This window comes from Euprymna scolopes, chromosome 31, assembly GCF_053919585.1.
Source record: "Euprymna scolopes isolate OS-2025 chromosome 31, ASM5391958v1, whole genome shotgun sequence".
Taxonomy (NCBI): domain Eukaryota; kingdom Metazoa; phylum Mollusca; class Cephalopoda; order Sepiida; family Sepiolidae; genus Euprymna; species Euprymna scolopes.
Genome location: NC_136512.1, coordinates 16653971 through 16671321, shown reverse-complemented (window position 1 = coordinate 16671321; position 17351 = coordinate 16653971). Strand labels below are relative to the sequence as shown.

The 17351-nt window shown below is 33.6% G+C and overlaps 1 protein-coding gene across 1 annotated transcript in view; it reads right to left on the bottom strand.

The window, feature by feature from the left end:
* LOC145255657 (ran GTPase-activating protein 1-like) overlaps nt 1-17351 on the bottom strand; it is a 91368-nt gene that overhangs the window by 34966 nt on the left and 39051 nt on the right. The window contains exons 9-11 of the mRNA XM_080114211.1: nt 16201-16285; nt 5590-5719; nt 3814-3900 (exon numbers count right to left, since the gene is read on the bottom strand). Of these exons, the coding sequence (XP_079970337.1) occupies nt 3814-3900; nt 5590-5719; nt 16201-16285 (302 nt within the window). The remainder of the gene's footprint in view (nt 1-3813; nt 3901-5589; nt 5720-16200; nt 16286-17351) is intronic.

The window sequence follows — 17351 nt, the reverse complement described above, 5'->3', positions numbered from 1 at the left end:
TTCATCATCAACATTAACAAATCATAAGTTGTTAAAAGTTTTCAATTTAATGACAAAGACTTTTTAAAATTTTTCTGAAGAAAAGACAAGGTCATCAGTGATGTGGTACTGTAGGATCCTAAACACGGAACCGCTAAAGTAGGAAGACCTGTCAAGACGTACACAAAATTATTGACAGACGACACTAGCTTACAACTCAAAAAGATTTTCCTAAAGCTATGGAAGACAGAGACCTGTGGAAGGAAAGGGTCAGTTTGGTCTGGGCAACTCGCCCGATACAATGATAATTTTTGAAGAATCGATATACAGTTTGAATATTAGAAGACTAAGGTTATAGTCAGCTAAAATACTTCCTAATTTCCGGCGTAGCACTACTGGCAGCGGTGACAAGGTGAATCAGTTTGCTTTTTTCTCTCATGCCTATAACTTATTTGTTACTTTGATTTCAATAATTTTATTTTTATCTTTTTATGAAAGATATATTTATTTTATAAATTCAAATAAAAAACTTTTATTTTTAATTAAAAATTTTTTTTATACTTTCATAAACATATTTCTTATAAAATTTCAAATAAAATAAGAACTTTAAAATTTTGTTATCAAAAGCGCATTGTATACTTTTCAAAAATGTTTTTTTTCTTAAATTTTATTTCAATAAATCGAATCATAATAGAAATACTGAAGAACAACAAAAGTGAAGGAACTGATTTGCCTTGTCACTGCTTCTGGTAGCGCTACCCTGGAAATTAGGAAATACGTCAGTTGATTATAGCTGACTTTAATATAGTTTTCTTTTCTTTTTTTTTATTGTGGGGGGGGGTCTAGAAATCTGAGGGTTTAGGAGTCGGAGGTCTTGGAATTGTTGAGTGAGATGCTTGGAAAATTCTAGGAGTTGAAACTTACACCTTACGATTCCGCCACCCCATTTACAATATTTACAGAGTATTTTTATGCTAAAAAGCATCATACCTTTTAATCTGTTACAGGTGGGGGGGTGATACTTTATAAGAAAAGTCTGTTGTATATTTTTAATTTTGCCAATCAACTGACACATCAACCCTTTTGGGTGAACACTAAAACACAATATTTGCCAAGAATTTATTACACACAAGTTACAATTCCACCTGTAGTAGAGGTGGAGGGAGGGGGGGGGGTGTCAATCCCTAATCACCAGAGAACAAGAACTTTTTAAATTAATCAGTTATTTCCCTTTAATCACCTTCAGCTTATCCTCTTTTTTTTCTTTTTTTCTTTTTTTTGCGAACATAACTGTAGTGCAGCAATCGGACTCTCAAAAGATTGACGCCACACAAAGTCTTACTACGTTCTTCCACTTGTGCTGACAAAAATGGATTAGTCAAAGACAACAACAACAATAAGGCTCTTCCGGCACCAAAAGGAGACTTTTCGGCAGGCTCTTAACTTCCCCAGAAACACTCAACTGAACCAAGCGACAGTTGCCAAAACATGGAACAGCCTGCACAAATGGGGCTACGTACAGGAAACTCAATGTCCCTGCAGCACTGATGTGCAAACTATTGCACATATCCTCACAGACTGTCCTCTAAGTAAGGCATGCTTCAATGTTGACCTGAGGAATGACTCAGACGCTGCCTGATGATGGATCTTGGGATGAAGTGAAATGCTATGATGATGAACTCATCCCCTTTGAATGGTAGAGGCTACTTTGTAAGATAACAATCTGACTAGAGGCGCACTGGCAAACACTCATAAATCCATGCGAATCATGATCAATACTTATGATTGATTCTAGTCTGTAAGTCTTCATTTCAGTTCACGCACAACATTTGCAACAGAGAGCGGACATGCATATGGTAGCAGCAGCTGTACGACAGCCAATGTATGCAAATGACTGAGCCACATGCGAGGTGATATCACAGAGGAAATAAAAAGATTATAAAAAAAAAGAAGAAAAACGTAGCCTGGAATGACAGGGAAAGATATGCACTAAACATGGCTAGACAAAGACAGAGTACCACATGTTTGATACAGTCGAGTCTTGTTAAGCACAGTGGAGTATGAAAAGACTATTGAACAAGAGATAAGGGATTATTCTGGAAGTACCTGTAAATAAATGTATGTTGTTTCAACTGAAAAAAAAATAAAATAAAAAAGTGAGTTGAATTCTTTCTTTCTCTTTGTTTCCTGCATACAACATGTGGTTCCCAAGTGGTGACATGTAACGACTACACATTTATAAACACAAATCCACAAAAAAATATCTACAGTTGACCAGGATTTCAGAGTTGGAAGATATGGTCTGACTCCAGCTCCAACTCCCTATTTTTAAATCTTCCAATATTCACGATGTCTGTTGGTCGTTTAAAGATTAACTCCTTAATATTATTCTCCACAGTTCAACTCTGACTCCTTCCAAAACCTCACAGTCAGCAATCTTGTCGATAAATTAGACACTGCCGAGACATGCAGACGCTAAATTGTGGCTACAAACATTTGGAAAACTCAACTCTTTCGACAGTTTACTGTCATAGATTTTTTATTTGTACCCGTTTTCAGATAAAGAACATTATCCAATTGTTTTATTTGTACCCGTTTTCAGATAAAGAACATTATTCAATTGTTTTATTTGTACCCGTTTTCAGATAAAGAACATTATCCAATTGTTTTATTTGTACCCGTTTTCAGATAAAGAACATTATCCAATTGTTTTATTTGTACCCGTTTTCAGATAAAGAACATTATCCAATTGTTTTATTTGTACCCGTTTTCAGATAAAGAACATTATCCAATTGTTTTATTTGTACCCGTTTTCAGATAAAGAACATTATCCAATTGTTTTATTTGTACCCGTTTTCAGATAAAGAACATTATTCAATTGTTTTATTTGTACCCGTTTTCAGATAAAGAACATTATCCAATTGTTTTATTTGTACCCGTTTTCAGATAAAGAACATTATTCAATTGTTTTATTTGTACCCGTTTTCAGATAAAGAACATTATCCAATTGTTTTATTTGTACCCGTTTTCAGATAAAGAACATTATCCAATTGTTTTATTTGTACCCGTTTTCAGATAAAGAACATTATCCAATTGTTTTATTTGTACCCGTTTTCAGATAAAGAACATTATCCAATTGTTTTGTCTTTGATTTCGGCAAAATCGTTTCCTACTTCTTTGCCGCCATCCTATTCTAATATTTTGTAAATACGCCTAATTATCGCGCGAGAATTGTCAATTGTTAGAATCCTAATTTAATTCGGTACGTCATGAAAGAAAATTATTTTTTTTCAAAAACTCAATTTTCTTAATAGTTTGCAGAAAATTTTTTTTTCATGGAATTTTACAAAACATCAACGGTGGATTTCAAGAGAAATTTTCAAAACCTTTTGTTAAATTCTTGTAAGTGTTAGTGTAATATTCTTACATCATAAAATATTAAACTTTCAGGAATGACGATTGAGTCCAAGTTTACAACTCTTGGGAATAAAAAAATTTTAATTAAAAAAGAAAATAATAAATAAAGAAATAAAAGTACAGACTTAGTATTTTTGAGGTTTGATTATTTCTTCTTTGGAAAAATCTTAAATTCTTAATTTTTTTTTGTTTGTTTTTGTATACATAGCTCAAGCTTTTTTTTTCCTGCTTTGAAATAAAATCTTTGTTCTTTAAACAAGATAAAATAAAAAAAATGCTTTTCCTTCAAAATTAAAAGCAAATCATTTTCGTTACTATTTTCAAGAGGGAGAAACCAAGAACAGAAATAAATTTTTTTTTAAACTTTATAAACGAGAGAAAGAATATGCAAGCATTTAAATACAATTTTGGCCATACCTTTTTCGATGGAGTCTTACACTCTTTCACAGGAGAATCTACAGTTCCTCCGTCCCCATTCACATTCTTAGGTTGTGTCAACGAAATCTGAAAATTTAGAGATGAAAAAGTTATTTCAAACTTGAGTGTGACAGACAGACAAAACCGCACAGAGAGATGCAAGGACACACTTTTTTCTTACTTTTTTTTTCATGCCAAAAAAGACACTGCCATGAAGACATAAGGGCTACTGTGATTAGGTGCTCGATTTATAGGTGTCATGTTAGGTGAGGAGTTGTGCAGCAAGATGTTTTTTCCCATACATTTAAATTTATGCATGTTGGTAAAGTTGGGGGTTATAGTCAGCTAACATACTTCCTAACTTCCAGCGTAGTGCAACCAGAAGCAATGACAAGCAAATCATTTTCTTCGCTTTTTTTTTCTCTCATGCCTATATCTCCCCTGTGCATGTAATTCCCACTTTTCTCTTTATTCTAGCCTCATGTGGAAACTATTGTTTTAATCATTTTTTTGTTCATATTTATAACTAGTTATTCAATATTAAAAAACAAAAAACTTTTTCGCTTTCTTTCAATATATCTGCGAGACAATTCTTTTTTATATTTTAAAGAAAATATATGCATTTCTTTCTTTTTTTTTTTCCCCCAAATTGCAACATAATGTTGCTATGTATTAAATTGTTGTTTTAGTTTTGGTTCTTAAAAATTTATTGTAAAGAAAAGGAGAAAAGATTTGTCCAATTAGTCAAACATTTTTGGTGGAAAGTTTACTACGGATAAAGTTAACATAAAATGAAAACTCAAATTCGGACCAGCACCAACTTCAGGTTTTGTGCAGAAATGATATTAGTTTAATATTATTTAATATCCAAGCTTCCTTTTTTTTACAAACATCATCTAATCTTACTACACACTAAATAAAAAACAAAATCTTTTAAAATATTCAAACAGAAGAATTTGCAATTCATTTTTTAAGTCGAATTGCAGTCAAATTACAGGTAGATAAACAGATGATAAACTTCTGCAATAACTTGTGTAAGACAATGAAGATAGATGAGAAATCATAGTTGAAGAAAGTATATTTGGATGGTGAAACTATTGATGGTGTCAATAAGTTTTTTTAGGGAGTCCGCAACGGAGCTTGTCAGACTGGACAGGGCCCGCGACGGAGCTTGCCAGACCGGACAGGGCCCACGACGGAGCTTGCCAGACCGGACAGGGCCCACGACGGAGCTTGCCAGACCGGACAGGGCCCACGACGGAGCTTGCCAGACCGGACAGGGCCCACGACGGAGCTTGCCAGACCGGACAGGGCCCACGACGGAGCTTGCCAGACCGGACAGGGCCCACGACGGAGCTTGCCAGACCGGACAGGGCCCACGACGGAGCTTGCCAGACCGGACAGGGCCCACGACGGAGCTTGCCAGACCGGACAGGGCCCACGACGGAGCTTGCCAGACCGGACAGGGCCCACGACGGAGCTTGCCAGACCGGACAGGGCCCACGACGGAGCTTGCCAGACCGGACAGGGCTCACGACAGAACATGCACATGTTTATATTTGCTTGCAAATGGAAGAGGAAGTACGCAAACCTTTGATAAGGAGGAAATAGTAATAGGGAAACACTATATTTCCCAAAAGAATAGAAATAGTAAAATAATAAAATAAAAACTTTTAAAAAATTAGATATCAAAATTGTCAAAACGAAAACAAAAGTTTTATACATTCATTTTATTCAACTTAAACGTGAAAAAGAAACAAAAAAAAAATCACTTACATGTTCCTCCTCTTCCTCATCATCCTCTTCCTCTTCCTCCTCCTCCACTTCCTCCTCTTCATCATCATTGTAATCATAATCATCATCATCCTCCTCATCATCTTCTTCATCATCATCACCTTCATCATCACTAAAATAAAATAAAAAAATGTATTCATTAGAAGCTATATATGAACAAGGAGGTGACGCTCGTTCAATGGTTAATGACACAAACTGACGGCCTGTGTGCCTCAAGTTCAAATACACTTCACTTAAAAAAAATAGATAAATAAAAAATAAAAAATAAAAATTTAAAAAAAAAAAATATCGCTTTCACTTCACAAATAATTTTGACTAGAAAAATATCAGGGAAACCAATGCCAACAATAGAATCTTCGGATCCATACGATATGATAATGATTCTGTAAATTGCAACAAATCTAACAAAAACACTTCCTTTTTATCTGTGCAGTATATTCTTCGCACAAAAAAAATTATTCATGTCAGTTTATTCTTTTTGGGAAAATACTTATTCCAGCATGAGCCATTGTTAAACAGGAAATTACCCCCCTTCACAGAATCAGTTGCTTATGTCAACTGGCATAGAGTAATATATATTTTTGTATAATGTATTATACTATAAAACTGGCATAGAGTAATATATATTTTTGTATAATGTATTATACTTTAAAATTACCATAGAGTAATATATATTTTTGTATAATGTATTATACTATAAAATTGGCATAGAGTAATATATATTTTTGTATAATGTATTATACTATAAAATTGGCATAGAGTAATATATATTTTTGTATAATGTATTATACTATAAAACTGGCATAGAGTAATATCTATTTTTGTATAATGTATTATACTATAAAACTGGCATAGAGTAATATCTATTTTTGTATAATGTATTATACTATAAAATTGGCATAGAATAATATATATTTTTGTATAATGTATTATACTATAAACTTGGCATAGAGTAATATATATTTTTGTATAATGTATTATACTTTAAAATTGGCATAGAATAATATATATTTTTGTATAATGTATTATACTATAAAACTGGCATAGAGTAATATATATTTTTGTATAACGTATTATACTATAAAATTGGCATAGAGTAATATATATTTTTGTATAATGTATTATACTATAAAACTGGCATAGAGTAATATATATTTTTGTATAATGTATTATACTATAAAACTGGCATAGTATAATACGTTATACAAAAATATATATATATTTTTGTATAATGTATTATACTATAAAATTGGCATAGAGTAATATATATTTTTGTATAACGTATTATACTATAAAACTGGCATAGAGTAATATATATTTTTGTATAACGTATTATACTATAAAACTGGCATAGAGTAATATATATTTTTGTATAATGTATTATACTATAAAACTGGCATAGAGTAATATATATTTTTGTATAATGTATTATACTATAAAACTGGCATAGAGTAATATATATTTTTGTATAATGTATTATACTATAAAACTGGCATAGAGTAATATATATTTTTGTATAATGTATTATACTATAAAACTGGCATAGAGTAATATATATTTTTGTATAATGTATTATACTATAAAACTGGCATAGAGTAATATATATTTTTGTATAACGTATTATACTATAAAACTGGCATAGAGTAATATATATTTTTGTATAATGTATTATACTATAAAATTGGCATAGAGTAATATATATTTTTGTATAATGTATTATACTATAAAACTGGCATAGAGTAATATATATTTTTTCTTTTTTATTATAAAAAAAAAGTACACATTACTCTATGCCAGTTTTTAAATAACAGCACTTATTTGTTAAAATTCCGTAACTATTGACTATTAATCAGAATTTTCCAACTATCAAGTGAGAAAAAGAAAAAAGAAAATAAGTCGAGACAGAAAATCAACCTCATTAAAAAAAATAAAAAATAAAAAATCCTACTTTTTCTGAATGACAAAAAAATGAAATTCATTAAAAAGTGAACACCCCTGCAGAAAACGTGAAATTGCTGGCCAAGGGAAACAATACAATAAAGTGGATCCGACGATGTCCAATATTATGTTAGGACATGCCTATTCATTGCAAAAAATAATCTGTTATAGTGAAGACTAGCAGGGAGACCTGACGTTGCCCAAAATTGAATGAGAGTCAACAATATTTTTATTGTCATCGAAATGGGTGAACTTTCTCATTTTTCAATCAAATCAATTGATTGCCTGCTTTAGTTAGAGACTTACCATGGTACACCAGAAGGAAGCTTTATATGCCTCCCTGCACTGACTTAGTCTACAATACATCGTAATCTACTGTAGAGAACCTACTGCTAATTTTATAAAGCTATTTTTATATAATGGTTTAAATTTAAGTTTAAAATGCAAAAATCAAGCATCATGGTTCAATTGTGCTCTAAGCAGAAACATTCATTTCAAATGCACCTTTATCTTATCAAAGAACCTACAGTTGATTTTGTGTGGTGATAAAATTTCTCAAATGTAGTAGGGATGATAACATCGGCCAAAATCAGCGTTTGTTCTTTATTAAATTTTTCCAATGATTGGGAGCATTCTAATACAAAACCTATCTAAGAACGCTCCCAGACACAAAATACATTTGTGTGAAATTAAAAAAAAAAAATATGGTCCAGCTGTTTCAGAGTTCATAGAGAACACAGGCACACAGTGCCTTTTATATATGTAACATACAATCATATTGGAACCATATTGCAGAAAGGACTAGACAATTTTTAGAATTACCAAACAGTCCAGAAAAAGAAAACCCCACTCAGCTCTCTTTCCCTCTCCCTTCCCAAAAATAAAAACGAAAGAAACGATTATAATAAAAGTGGGTAACTCAAGGACGGTGGAAAGAAACAATATTGGCAGGGAACAAAAACCATGCATGACAAAAAGATTTTCAGATAATCATTTTATACATTAGACATCCAACGCACTGCGTTATGATAGGAATCCACTGCATATCAACTCGCATGATACGTGCCCAAATCAACTCATGTGGAGTTGACTGAAAAGAGGCAAAACCGATTTCAGATTTTCTTATATCATAGAGGAATGCAACGGAACTTTAGGAAACATGCTTTGTTTTAATTGAATAAATGTAAATATATACATGATGAAGGATTATGAAATCACCATGATGTAATTGGGGACATAGATCAGCATCATGAAGACTAGCCAATAATCAACTCAAAACTTATGCCAAGCAACTAATGGAGTCGCAAAAACAAAACTATGAGGAATAATTGACTCACCCTGAACTACAAGGGATTATTTGTTGAAGAAAACCCCTGAGAGGAACATTAAAAGGTGAGAGACAATACTAATATGACGGAAAGGAAAAATAAAAGTGGAGAGAGTAAGGAATAAAGCAGAAAAAGATTGAGCAGTATATGGATTATACACTTATCTCCAGATTCCTCGGAAACTTTGGACTGGACATATCAGGTTTTAGGTTGCTGATTACGTCACCAAGCTAAGTACTTCTTCTTTTCTTTCAGCCAATCACAACACTCCCGCCCCCATCTCTGTTGAACAGTCAAATATACTTTGCAATGACATTCATGACTAAGTGTTTTTTGTTTTTTTTTTTATTTTTTGACTCAATCATTTCTAATACCATAATTACTACTTTTTGGGTTCGTTGTGTCCCCCCCCCCCGCCCTCTCTCTCCATTGAGTATTGTATATAAATTGTGAGTGAGTGTGTTTGTTTAACGGCATTTCAACCTCTAAGGGTCATTTAATGCCAAAAAAAGTTTTGTTGATATAATAGGTTTTGAGTTTCTTGTAAAAATATTTTAAGTTTCTTGAAAAGTTTATCTTTTGAAGCAAGATGCTTTAAGTTTTCCGAAATATTGTTTTAGTTGTAAGAGGTTTGTTTTTCTAAAATGAATTTTACTTGTTTACTTTATAGGAGTTTGAATACATTTGTTTCTTTTAAATAGTTTATGATTTGTTGGGGCTCCACTTCTGGGAAGACTTTTCTAATGTTTCTTGTTTTAAAATATTTCTTCTGAGTGTGTGTTTTCTACATTCCGTCAATTGTTAGTTGTTGGTTGCAGAGTGTGCAATTTGGTGCTTCCTCCACTTTGATTAGGTAGGAATGAGTTAATTTTGTATGTCCAATTTGTATTCGGTTTAGAACAATTTCTTCTCTTCTTCCCTTAAAAATTTTTTGTTTTTCGTTTTTAATTATTGGTTGGTGTTCGTGCAATTTGTTCCATTCCTCTTGCCACTTGTTTTCTATATATTCGTTGATTTTTCTTTTTAGGTCTGTGTGTGGTATTTTAATTTTTTTCATTTGGTGCTTTGTGGCTTCTTTAGCCAGTTTGTCTGCCTTTTCATTTCCTGGAATGCCGACATGGCTTGATATCCAGGCTATTTCTTTTATTTAATTTTAATTCTTTTATTGTTTTTTTTCGGTTATTTCGTTGTATTCTTGTATAATTTCTGTGATAAAAGGGCGTTTAGATTTTTCTTCAAGGGCCATGATACAGGATAGGGAGTCTGTATATATTATGAATTTTTGTTCGTTGATGTCTTTGATGTGTTTGAGAGCTATTTTGATGGCCTGCAGCTCGGCTGTATATATTGAAGCCGAGTTGGGCAGTCGTATTTGATATTAATTTTGTCCATCTGTGCATGCTGCACTTGTTCCGTTTATAGTTTTAGACCCATCTGTGTATATTTCTATGTATTCTGAGTATTTTTCTCTTAGTTCTCTGAAGTTTCTTCTGTCTGTTATATTATTAGTAATGTTTTTCTTGTAAGCAGTAAGTGTTAGGTCGGTTTTTGGTTTGTGTAATGTCCATGGGGGTCTGTCGTTTATTTTTTGAGTAATTGTCGGGGTTTTCATTGATTTGATGTATTATTTCTTTAATTCTGTGTCCAAAGGAGGGTGTACTTTTTGGTTTCCCTGAATAAAAGTTTGTACATTGTGGGTTGAAGGTAGTTTTGTATGTTGGGTTTTTGGGGTTGCTTTGTAGTTTTGTTGCGTATTGTAACGCTAGTTTTTCCCATCTTAAATGCAGGGGTAGTTCTTGGGCTTCTACATGCAGGCTTTCCATTGGTGAAGTTCGATAGGCTCCCAGGATAAGTCTTAAACTTTGATTCTGTATTGTTAGTAGTTTGTTTTTGTAGGATTTGTAAGTAGAGCTGTATATGGCACAACCATAATCCAGTTTGGATCTGATATGTGAGCGGTATATTTTGAGCATTGTAGCTTGATCTGCTCCCCAGTCTATTTTTGATACTATTTTTAAAGATATTTATTGCTTTTAAGCATTTTTTGTTTTAATTTGTTAATGTGTTCCTTGAAGTTTAGTTTATTATCAAAAATGATCCCTAGAAATTTGGTATGTTGTACTACTGGTACTAGTTGCCCATCTAGTTTGAGCTGTGGGTCAAGGTGGTATTTTCGTTTCTTACAAAAGTGGATACATGTGGTTTTGCTTTTGGACATTTGGAATCCATTTTGGTTAACCCAAAGATCTATTTTGTTAAGGCAATGTTGCATTTGTCTTTCGATAGTTGGCATATTTGGTGATGAGCAAGTTATTGAAAAGTCATCAACAAATAGTGTTTTTTCGAATCCCATGTTAACATTTTCTGATTATACCGTTGATTTTAATTAGAAAAAGGGTGGCAGATAGTACACTACTCTGTGGTATCCTTGTTTCTTGTGTGTATTGTTCTGATGTTGTATTTCCTAAGCATACCTTAAATGTTCTGTGGGATAGGAATTCTTGGATAAATTTTGCTAGGTTTCCTCTGATTCCCATATTATGAATATCTTTCAAGATTCCGTACCGCCACGTGGTGTCATACGCTTTTTCGATATCAAAAAAGATTGAGACCACGTGATGGTTTATTAGACCGTTACAAATATATGTTTCTAGTTGAATAAGTTGGTTGTTAGTACCTTGATTTTGTCTAATTCCTCTTTGGTGCATAGAGATGAGGTTATATTTTTCTAAATGCCACATTAGTCTTGTATTGACCTTTCTGTTGTTTTGCATATACAGCTTGTTAGGGCGATGGGACGATAATTGATAGGGTTGGAGTGATCTTTTTCTGTTTTAGGAATTGGGATGATATTGGATTCGAGCCAGTGTTTTGGGAAATTGTTAGTCCATCATATGTTGTAAATTATCTCTAAGAGAATGTTAAGAGATGTGTCCGGCATGTGTTTTAGAAATTGATAGTGGATGTCATCTGGACCGGTAGCTGTATCTTTACTTTTATAAATTGCATTTTTTAGTTCTGTTATAGTGAAAAAGATGTTATAGTATTCTTTGTTATTGGATGTGAAGTTGAGTTTTCCTTTTTCTGCGTTGTTTTTGTATTTTTGGAATTTGGGGGAGGAGTGGTTGGATGATGAGTTTCGACTGAATTCATTTGCGATTATGTTTGCTACTTCTTTTTTGTCTATAGTTTGTCTACCATTTGGTGTACTTATATTATTTATTGGTGTTCCAAGTTTTTTTCCAGTTATTTTTCTTATTATTTCCCATGTTTTTTTTTTTGATGGCGTGTTGTTCAATTTGGAAATATAGTTTTGCCAGGTTTCTTTTTTGCTTTTTTTTATAATACAGCGTGCTTTTGCTCGTGCTTGTAGGTATTTTTGGAGGTTGGGTTTTGTAGGATGTTGTTTGAAGTGTTTTAGCATTTTTTTCCTGTTGGTTATTGCTTCTTTACATTCTGTTGTGAACCATGATGTTAATTTTAGGTGTGGTTTAGTGGAATATTTTGGGATTACCTTGATTGCTATTTCGTTTAGTGTATTGGTGAAAGCTAATATAGGATCTGGTTTGTTAATTATTTCTTGGTTAATTAAGTTTGTACAAAGTTTGCTAAATTCAGTCCAGTTAGTTTCATAGATTTGCCATTTTGGTTTTGTTTCTTCTGTTGCAGGTTCTTGGGTTTTGAGAAAAATTGGGAAGTGATTGCTGCTGCACTGGTCGTTATGTACCTCTCATTGGAAGTCTATAAATATTGTGGGGGAGCATAGTGTTAGGTCAATAGCTGATGTCGTTTCTGTGCCTGGGTGAAGGTATGTGTGTTTTGTCGTTAAATATAGCTATTTCGAGTGATTCCAGTAATGATTCAATAATTTTCCCAGTTTGGTTAATATTCTCACATCCCCACATTTTGTTATGGGCGTTGAAGTCCACCATTAATATAAAAGGTGTGGGGAGTTGTGTTATCAGATCTTCAATTTCGGTTTTATTTAGGTTATGTTTAGGTGGAATGTAGATTGAACAAATAGTTGTTGGTCGCTGGAGTGTAGCTTTAACTGCTATTGTTTGAAGGTTTGTTTGGAGTTGTAATTTTATATGCGGTATCTGTTTTTTTTTATTATAATTGAGGTGCCACCTATCGGTCGGTTATCTGTTAGTGATCTATTTGTTTGGTTGTAAATGTGGTATCCTTTGAAGTTGATGGTGTCCGTTTCTTTTAGAAGAGTTTCCTGTAGGCCAATTATGCTGGGGTCATATTGTGCTATTATATGTTTGATTTCTTCGTAGTTTGGTTTTATGTCTCTGCAATTCCACTGTATGATGTTTTTATTCATTTGCATAAATTTGTTTTTTTTTTTTTTGTTTTGTTTTTTTAACTGTTTAGTTTTTTATATCTAGTATTCTATTGATTTGTTGTGTTTTGAGTGGTTTTTGTTTTGTGTTTACTTGAACTGCTTGGTTTCTCAGTCTCTATTTTCTCCTCTTGGTCAGTTCTGTTTTTGGAGCTAGATTTATTTCTGTGACTCTTGATTTCAATCAATTCAAATTTATTTTCGTTTTCAATTAATATTATTTCTGTTTTTTTGTATATTTTGGTTTTTGGAAAGAGGATTTCTGTTTTCCCATTCTGTTTCTATCTTTCCAGATATTGTGATCTTCTGCTTTTGTCCTTGTTCGTGATTTGGATCTTTCACGGTTCATTTGTGGTTTTTGCTGTTCGGGTTCTTTTTTGTTCTTTGGGACTTGTTTTAGATCATTTGACTGAGTTTTAGAAGATACTGGTATTTGTTTCTTGTTTTCGTTTTGGTTAGTTTTTAAAGTTTCAATTAGATTTTTGAGTTCGGAGATGAGTTCAAGTAGGTCTTGGTAGTGGGTTTGGTTTGAAATTTTGTGATGTCTGCGTAAGTGTTTATTTTTTTCTGGAGAGCTTGCTATTTTCCTTGCTTCAGGATAGGATACGTTTTGTTTGTATTTTATTTCAGCTATTTCTTTTTCTTTTTTGAAGATTTTGCATATTTTAGAGTATGCTGGGTGTTTTTCTTAGTAATTTTGGCATTTTGTTTGGTTTGGGCATTCACTTTCAGTGTATGGTTAGGTTCTTTTAAACCACATTTTCCACATATTTTCTGTCCTTTGCATGTTTCTCTGTTATGTCCATATTTATGACACTTGAAACATCTCAGAGGGGCTGGTATATATTGTTCTACTTTTTCTATTGTATATCCGATTTTTATTTCTTTGGGAATTTTTGGTGTATTGAATGTTAGTATGTAGGTTTTTGTAGGTATGGTTTGACCATTCTTTTTTATGTTTATTCCAACATGATCGATTACTCCCTGTTTTCTTAGGGCATTTTCTATTTCTTCTGCTGTAGCTAAGGTTAATTCATGGCTTTTTATGACACCTTTTAATGTGTTTAATCTTTCATGGGCAAAACTTTTGCATTTATAGATATGGAATTTTTCCATCTCCAAGATGTTTCTTGCGTCTTTATAGTTGTTTACTGTGACAAGTAGTTTGCCATTTTTCATGTTTTTTGCTGTTTTTGGGTTGCTGTTTTGAGACAGAATTTTTTTCAATTAAGAATGGAGACAGATCGCTGATCTTTTTTCCTTCTCAGATTTTGATTACTATGAATCTTGGGTATTTTTCTTTGTCAATTATTTCATAGTTATATTCTTGTTCACTGTCTGAGCTGGTTACGTCAGAGTGGGTTCTTTTCGCTTTTGTTTTATTTTTTTGGTTTCTGGGTTTTTTGTTTGGGTTTATTATATCCATGGAAGTTTTAGATTTTCATCTTGTTTGCTTCCCGCCCTCCTCGGAGCCCGAAACTGGGAGATGTTAGGGGGGAAACCCATTCGCCCTTTCATCCCAGGGATACAAAAAAGATATACTCAATTGATTAAGTTTGTTCCATCATTTCCTGTTTCCTCCTTTAGTTTCTTCTTTCCCAGTTTGATAGAAACATTAGTTAGGGAGCAGTTGGTTTTGTCTCATCAACTGATTGACCCTTGCCATCGCCTTCTAACACTTATCTGGTTTATCTATGTTTGTAGTAATAAGATGTTGTATTATCTTTAGATTAAATTTGTTTATTTATTTTATTTTTTTTTTTAAATGTTATATAATTGACATTTTCAGTGTAAGTGTTAGGGCTTGACATGACTAACCGATTGATCAGATCGGGCCTCTCCGACCGCCCGTCTAGTACAAGGCCAAAGTGGAGTGTTGCAAGCGATACCTTTATTTTCCTTAGGCATCAGTTGCTCAGCCACCAGGATCCTTTTCCTAGGCATCACGGGTTACCACCCATGGCCAATAGGTAGCCCCATTGAGGGACTTTTACCCTCTGCAGGGGGGGGGGGGCAGTCGGCGTATTCTAATGCCCCACCGACAGGGCCAATAAATTTTGAGAGATTGAATCAATAAAAGTATTCTCATGTATAAATCCATGGTTGTTCATGTGTTTTGTCATTTTTGCCATCCGTGTGCCTCACTTACATACTTTGTAAAGATAACTGATCTTGAACCAGACAACGTATCATAAAGGCTGTAACGTTTTTTTTTATTATTCATGTGCCATGAGCAACGTAGGGAAAAACTGTCAATTTGTCAAAGAGTCATAGTACAGCATAATCACATTAACACACCGGTTCCTGACAGATCACCAAAGTTAAGCAATGTTGAACCTGATCAGTACTAAATGGGTGACCATTTGGAACTTCCAGGTGCTGTATGTGCTCTCCGCTTATCTCGGCATTGTTTCCAATCGTCCTGGACTTCTTCTTGCCACTAGACTCAAACAGTGTCGATTCAGGAGAGGTGTGGTTGGAGATTGTACAACCATTGCCGCACAATTACATACGCAGCTGCCCCTACAGGGGGTATCCTTTGTCTTTCGAGATTGAATGGAGGCATCAAATCATTGAGATTCTGCACAGGAACCCACACCCGAATACTGGTTTCTTCTTCCTGCTCGTAACATGTTGAGATTGTCTGCTCTTTTTCTGGTTCCTGCTGTCCATTTGACAGGATAATTAGACATGGTGAAACAAGAAAGCCATTCTTAAAATGGGAAAGTGTATGTATATATGTGTGTGTGTGCGTGGGGTGGGGAGGGGGTCACATTTTCTGAGAAGAACATAATCTTTAATAAGAAGGGACCATATCTTGCTTGTCACTGTCATCCCATTTGTGGAGCACAACCGGAAAAAAAACAAAAAAAGAAAAAAAAAAAAAAAAAGCAGCAGACAATCTTGACTATAACCAAATAATAAATTTATCTGCATGCACTCTCACACCCAAAAGATGTTAAAAATAATCCGACGTACCTTAATGATCCGAGGGCATCTAACTTGTTCATGGCATCCATGATACCTCGAATTAGTTCGATCCCTTCTTCTCCGATTTGGTTTTCTGGAAGAAAAAGAAAAATCCATCAACTTGTACATTCGAGCATACAATATGAGGGAAGTGCCCACACGTGTGTCTGTCCAACTAGACACTACAGATTAACAAGTTCTATTCATCCCAAACAGGGCACATCGTCATTGGGGCTATTGTGAATTAGGAACACCCTAGGTGGGGAGTTGTGCAACAGTATATTCGTTCACATTACATTCAACAGTTGGGGAAACAGAGAGCGAATTTGAAAAACAAGCAGTTAGAAGGAAGAAGCTAATAAAGAAACCTTTCTGCCAGTTTAGGAACGTCTACAGTGAAAGGTTGATCATGAAATTTGGCACACAGATACATTTAAACAATTACAATTTGTATTTTTAAGAGTATTTCTCTTTATAGTCAAGAATTTGGAAATAAGGTGCCATAACTGATGGCATTTTTTTTTAGTTAATGGGAGTCTTTGCGTCGCCCTTGACTATGGTCAACAACTTTACACTTTTTATCGATAGCAAAGAAAATGTAACATCATTTTCATCAAACCAAAAGTAGGCAACATTCTCTGTAAATGTTTTCACTCTGTAGAACAGTGTGCCAGTAAAGTTGTGACGATGCTACCGTATTCATAATCAAACTGGTTTTGAACAAACATTGTATATAATGTAAATATCTTCTACCTTTTTTTACATGGCTTGTTACACTTTGCTATTTTTTTATAGCAACACAAAATTATGTTTTTCTGCAAAATTAGCTATGTTTATAATAGACTCAATATGAACATCTGAAAGTTGAACACACATTTGATGAAGGGAAGTATTTACCGAAATATTGCAACACGGAGAGACTCCACCTGATGCAAGAACACAATATTTAATATATATACATATATTTAATATATATATATACACACACACACCAACACATATATGCATATACTGGATTAGTAAAAGTGAAACTACATAGCTTTCTTTTTTTTTTTTTTATAAAAGAGTCACCACTTATCAAGGCCCGGGCGCCTCTCAATGATAAAGGTTAATGAGTGTACAGTAATCAATGAGACAATATATTAGTAATTGTTAGTAGT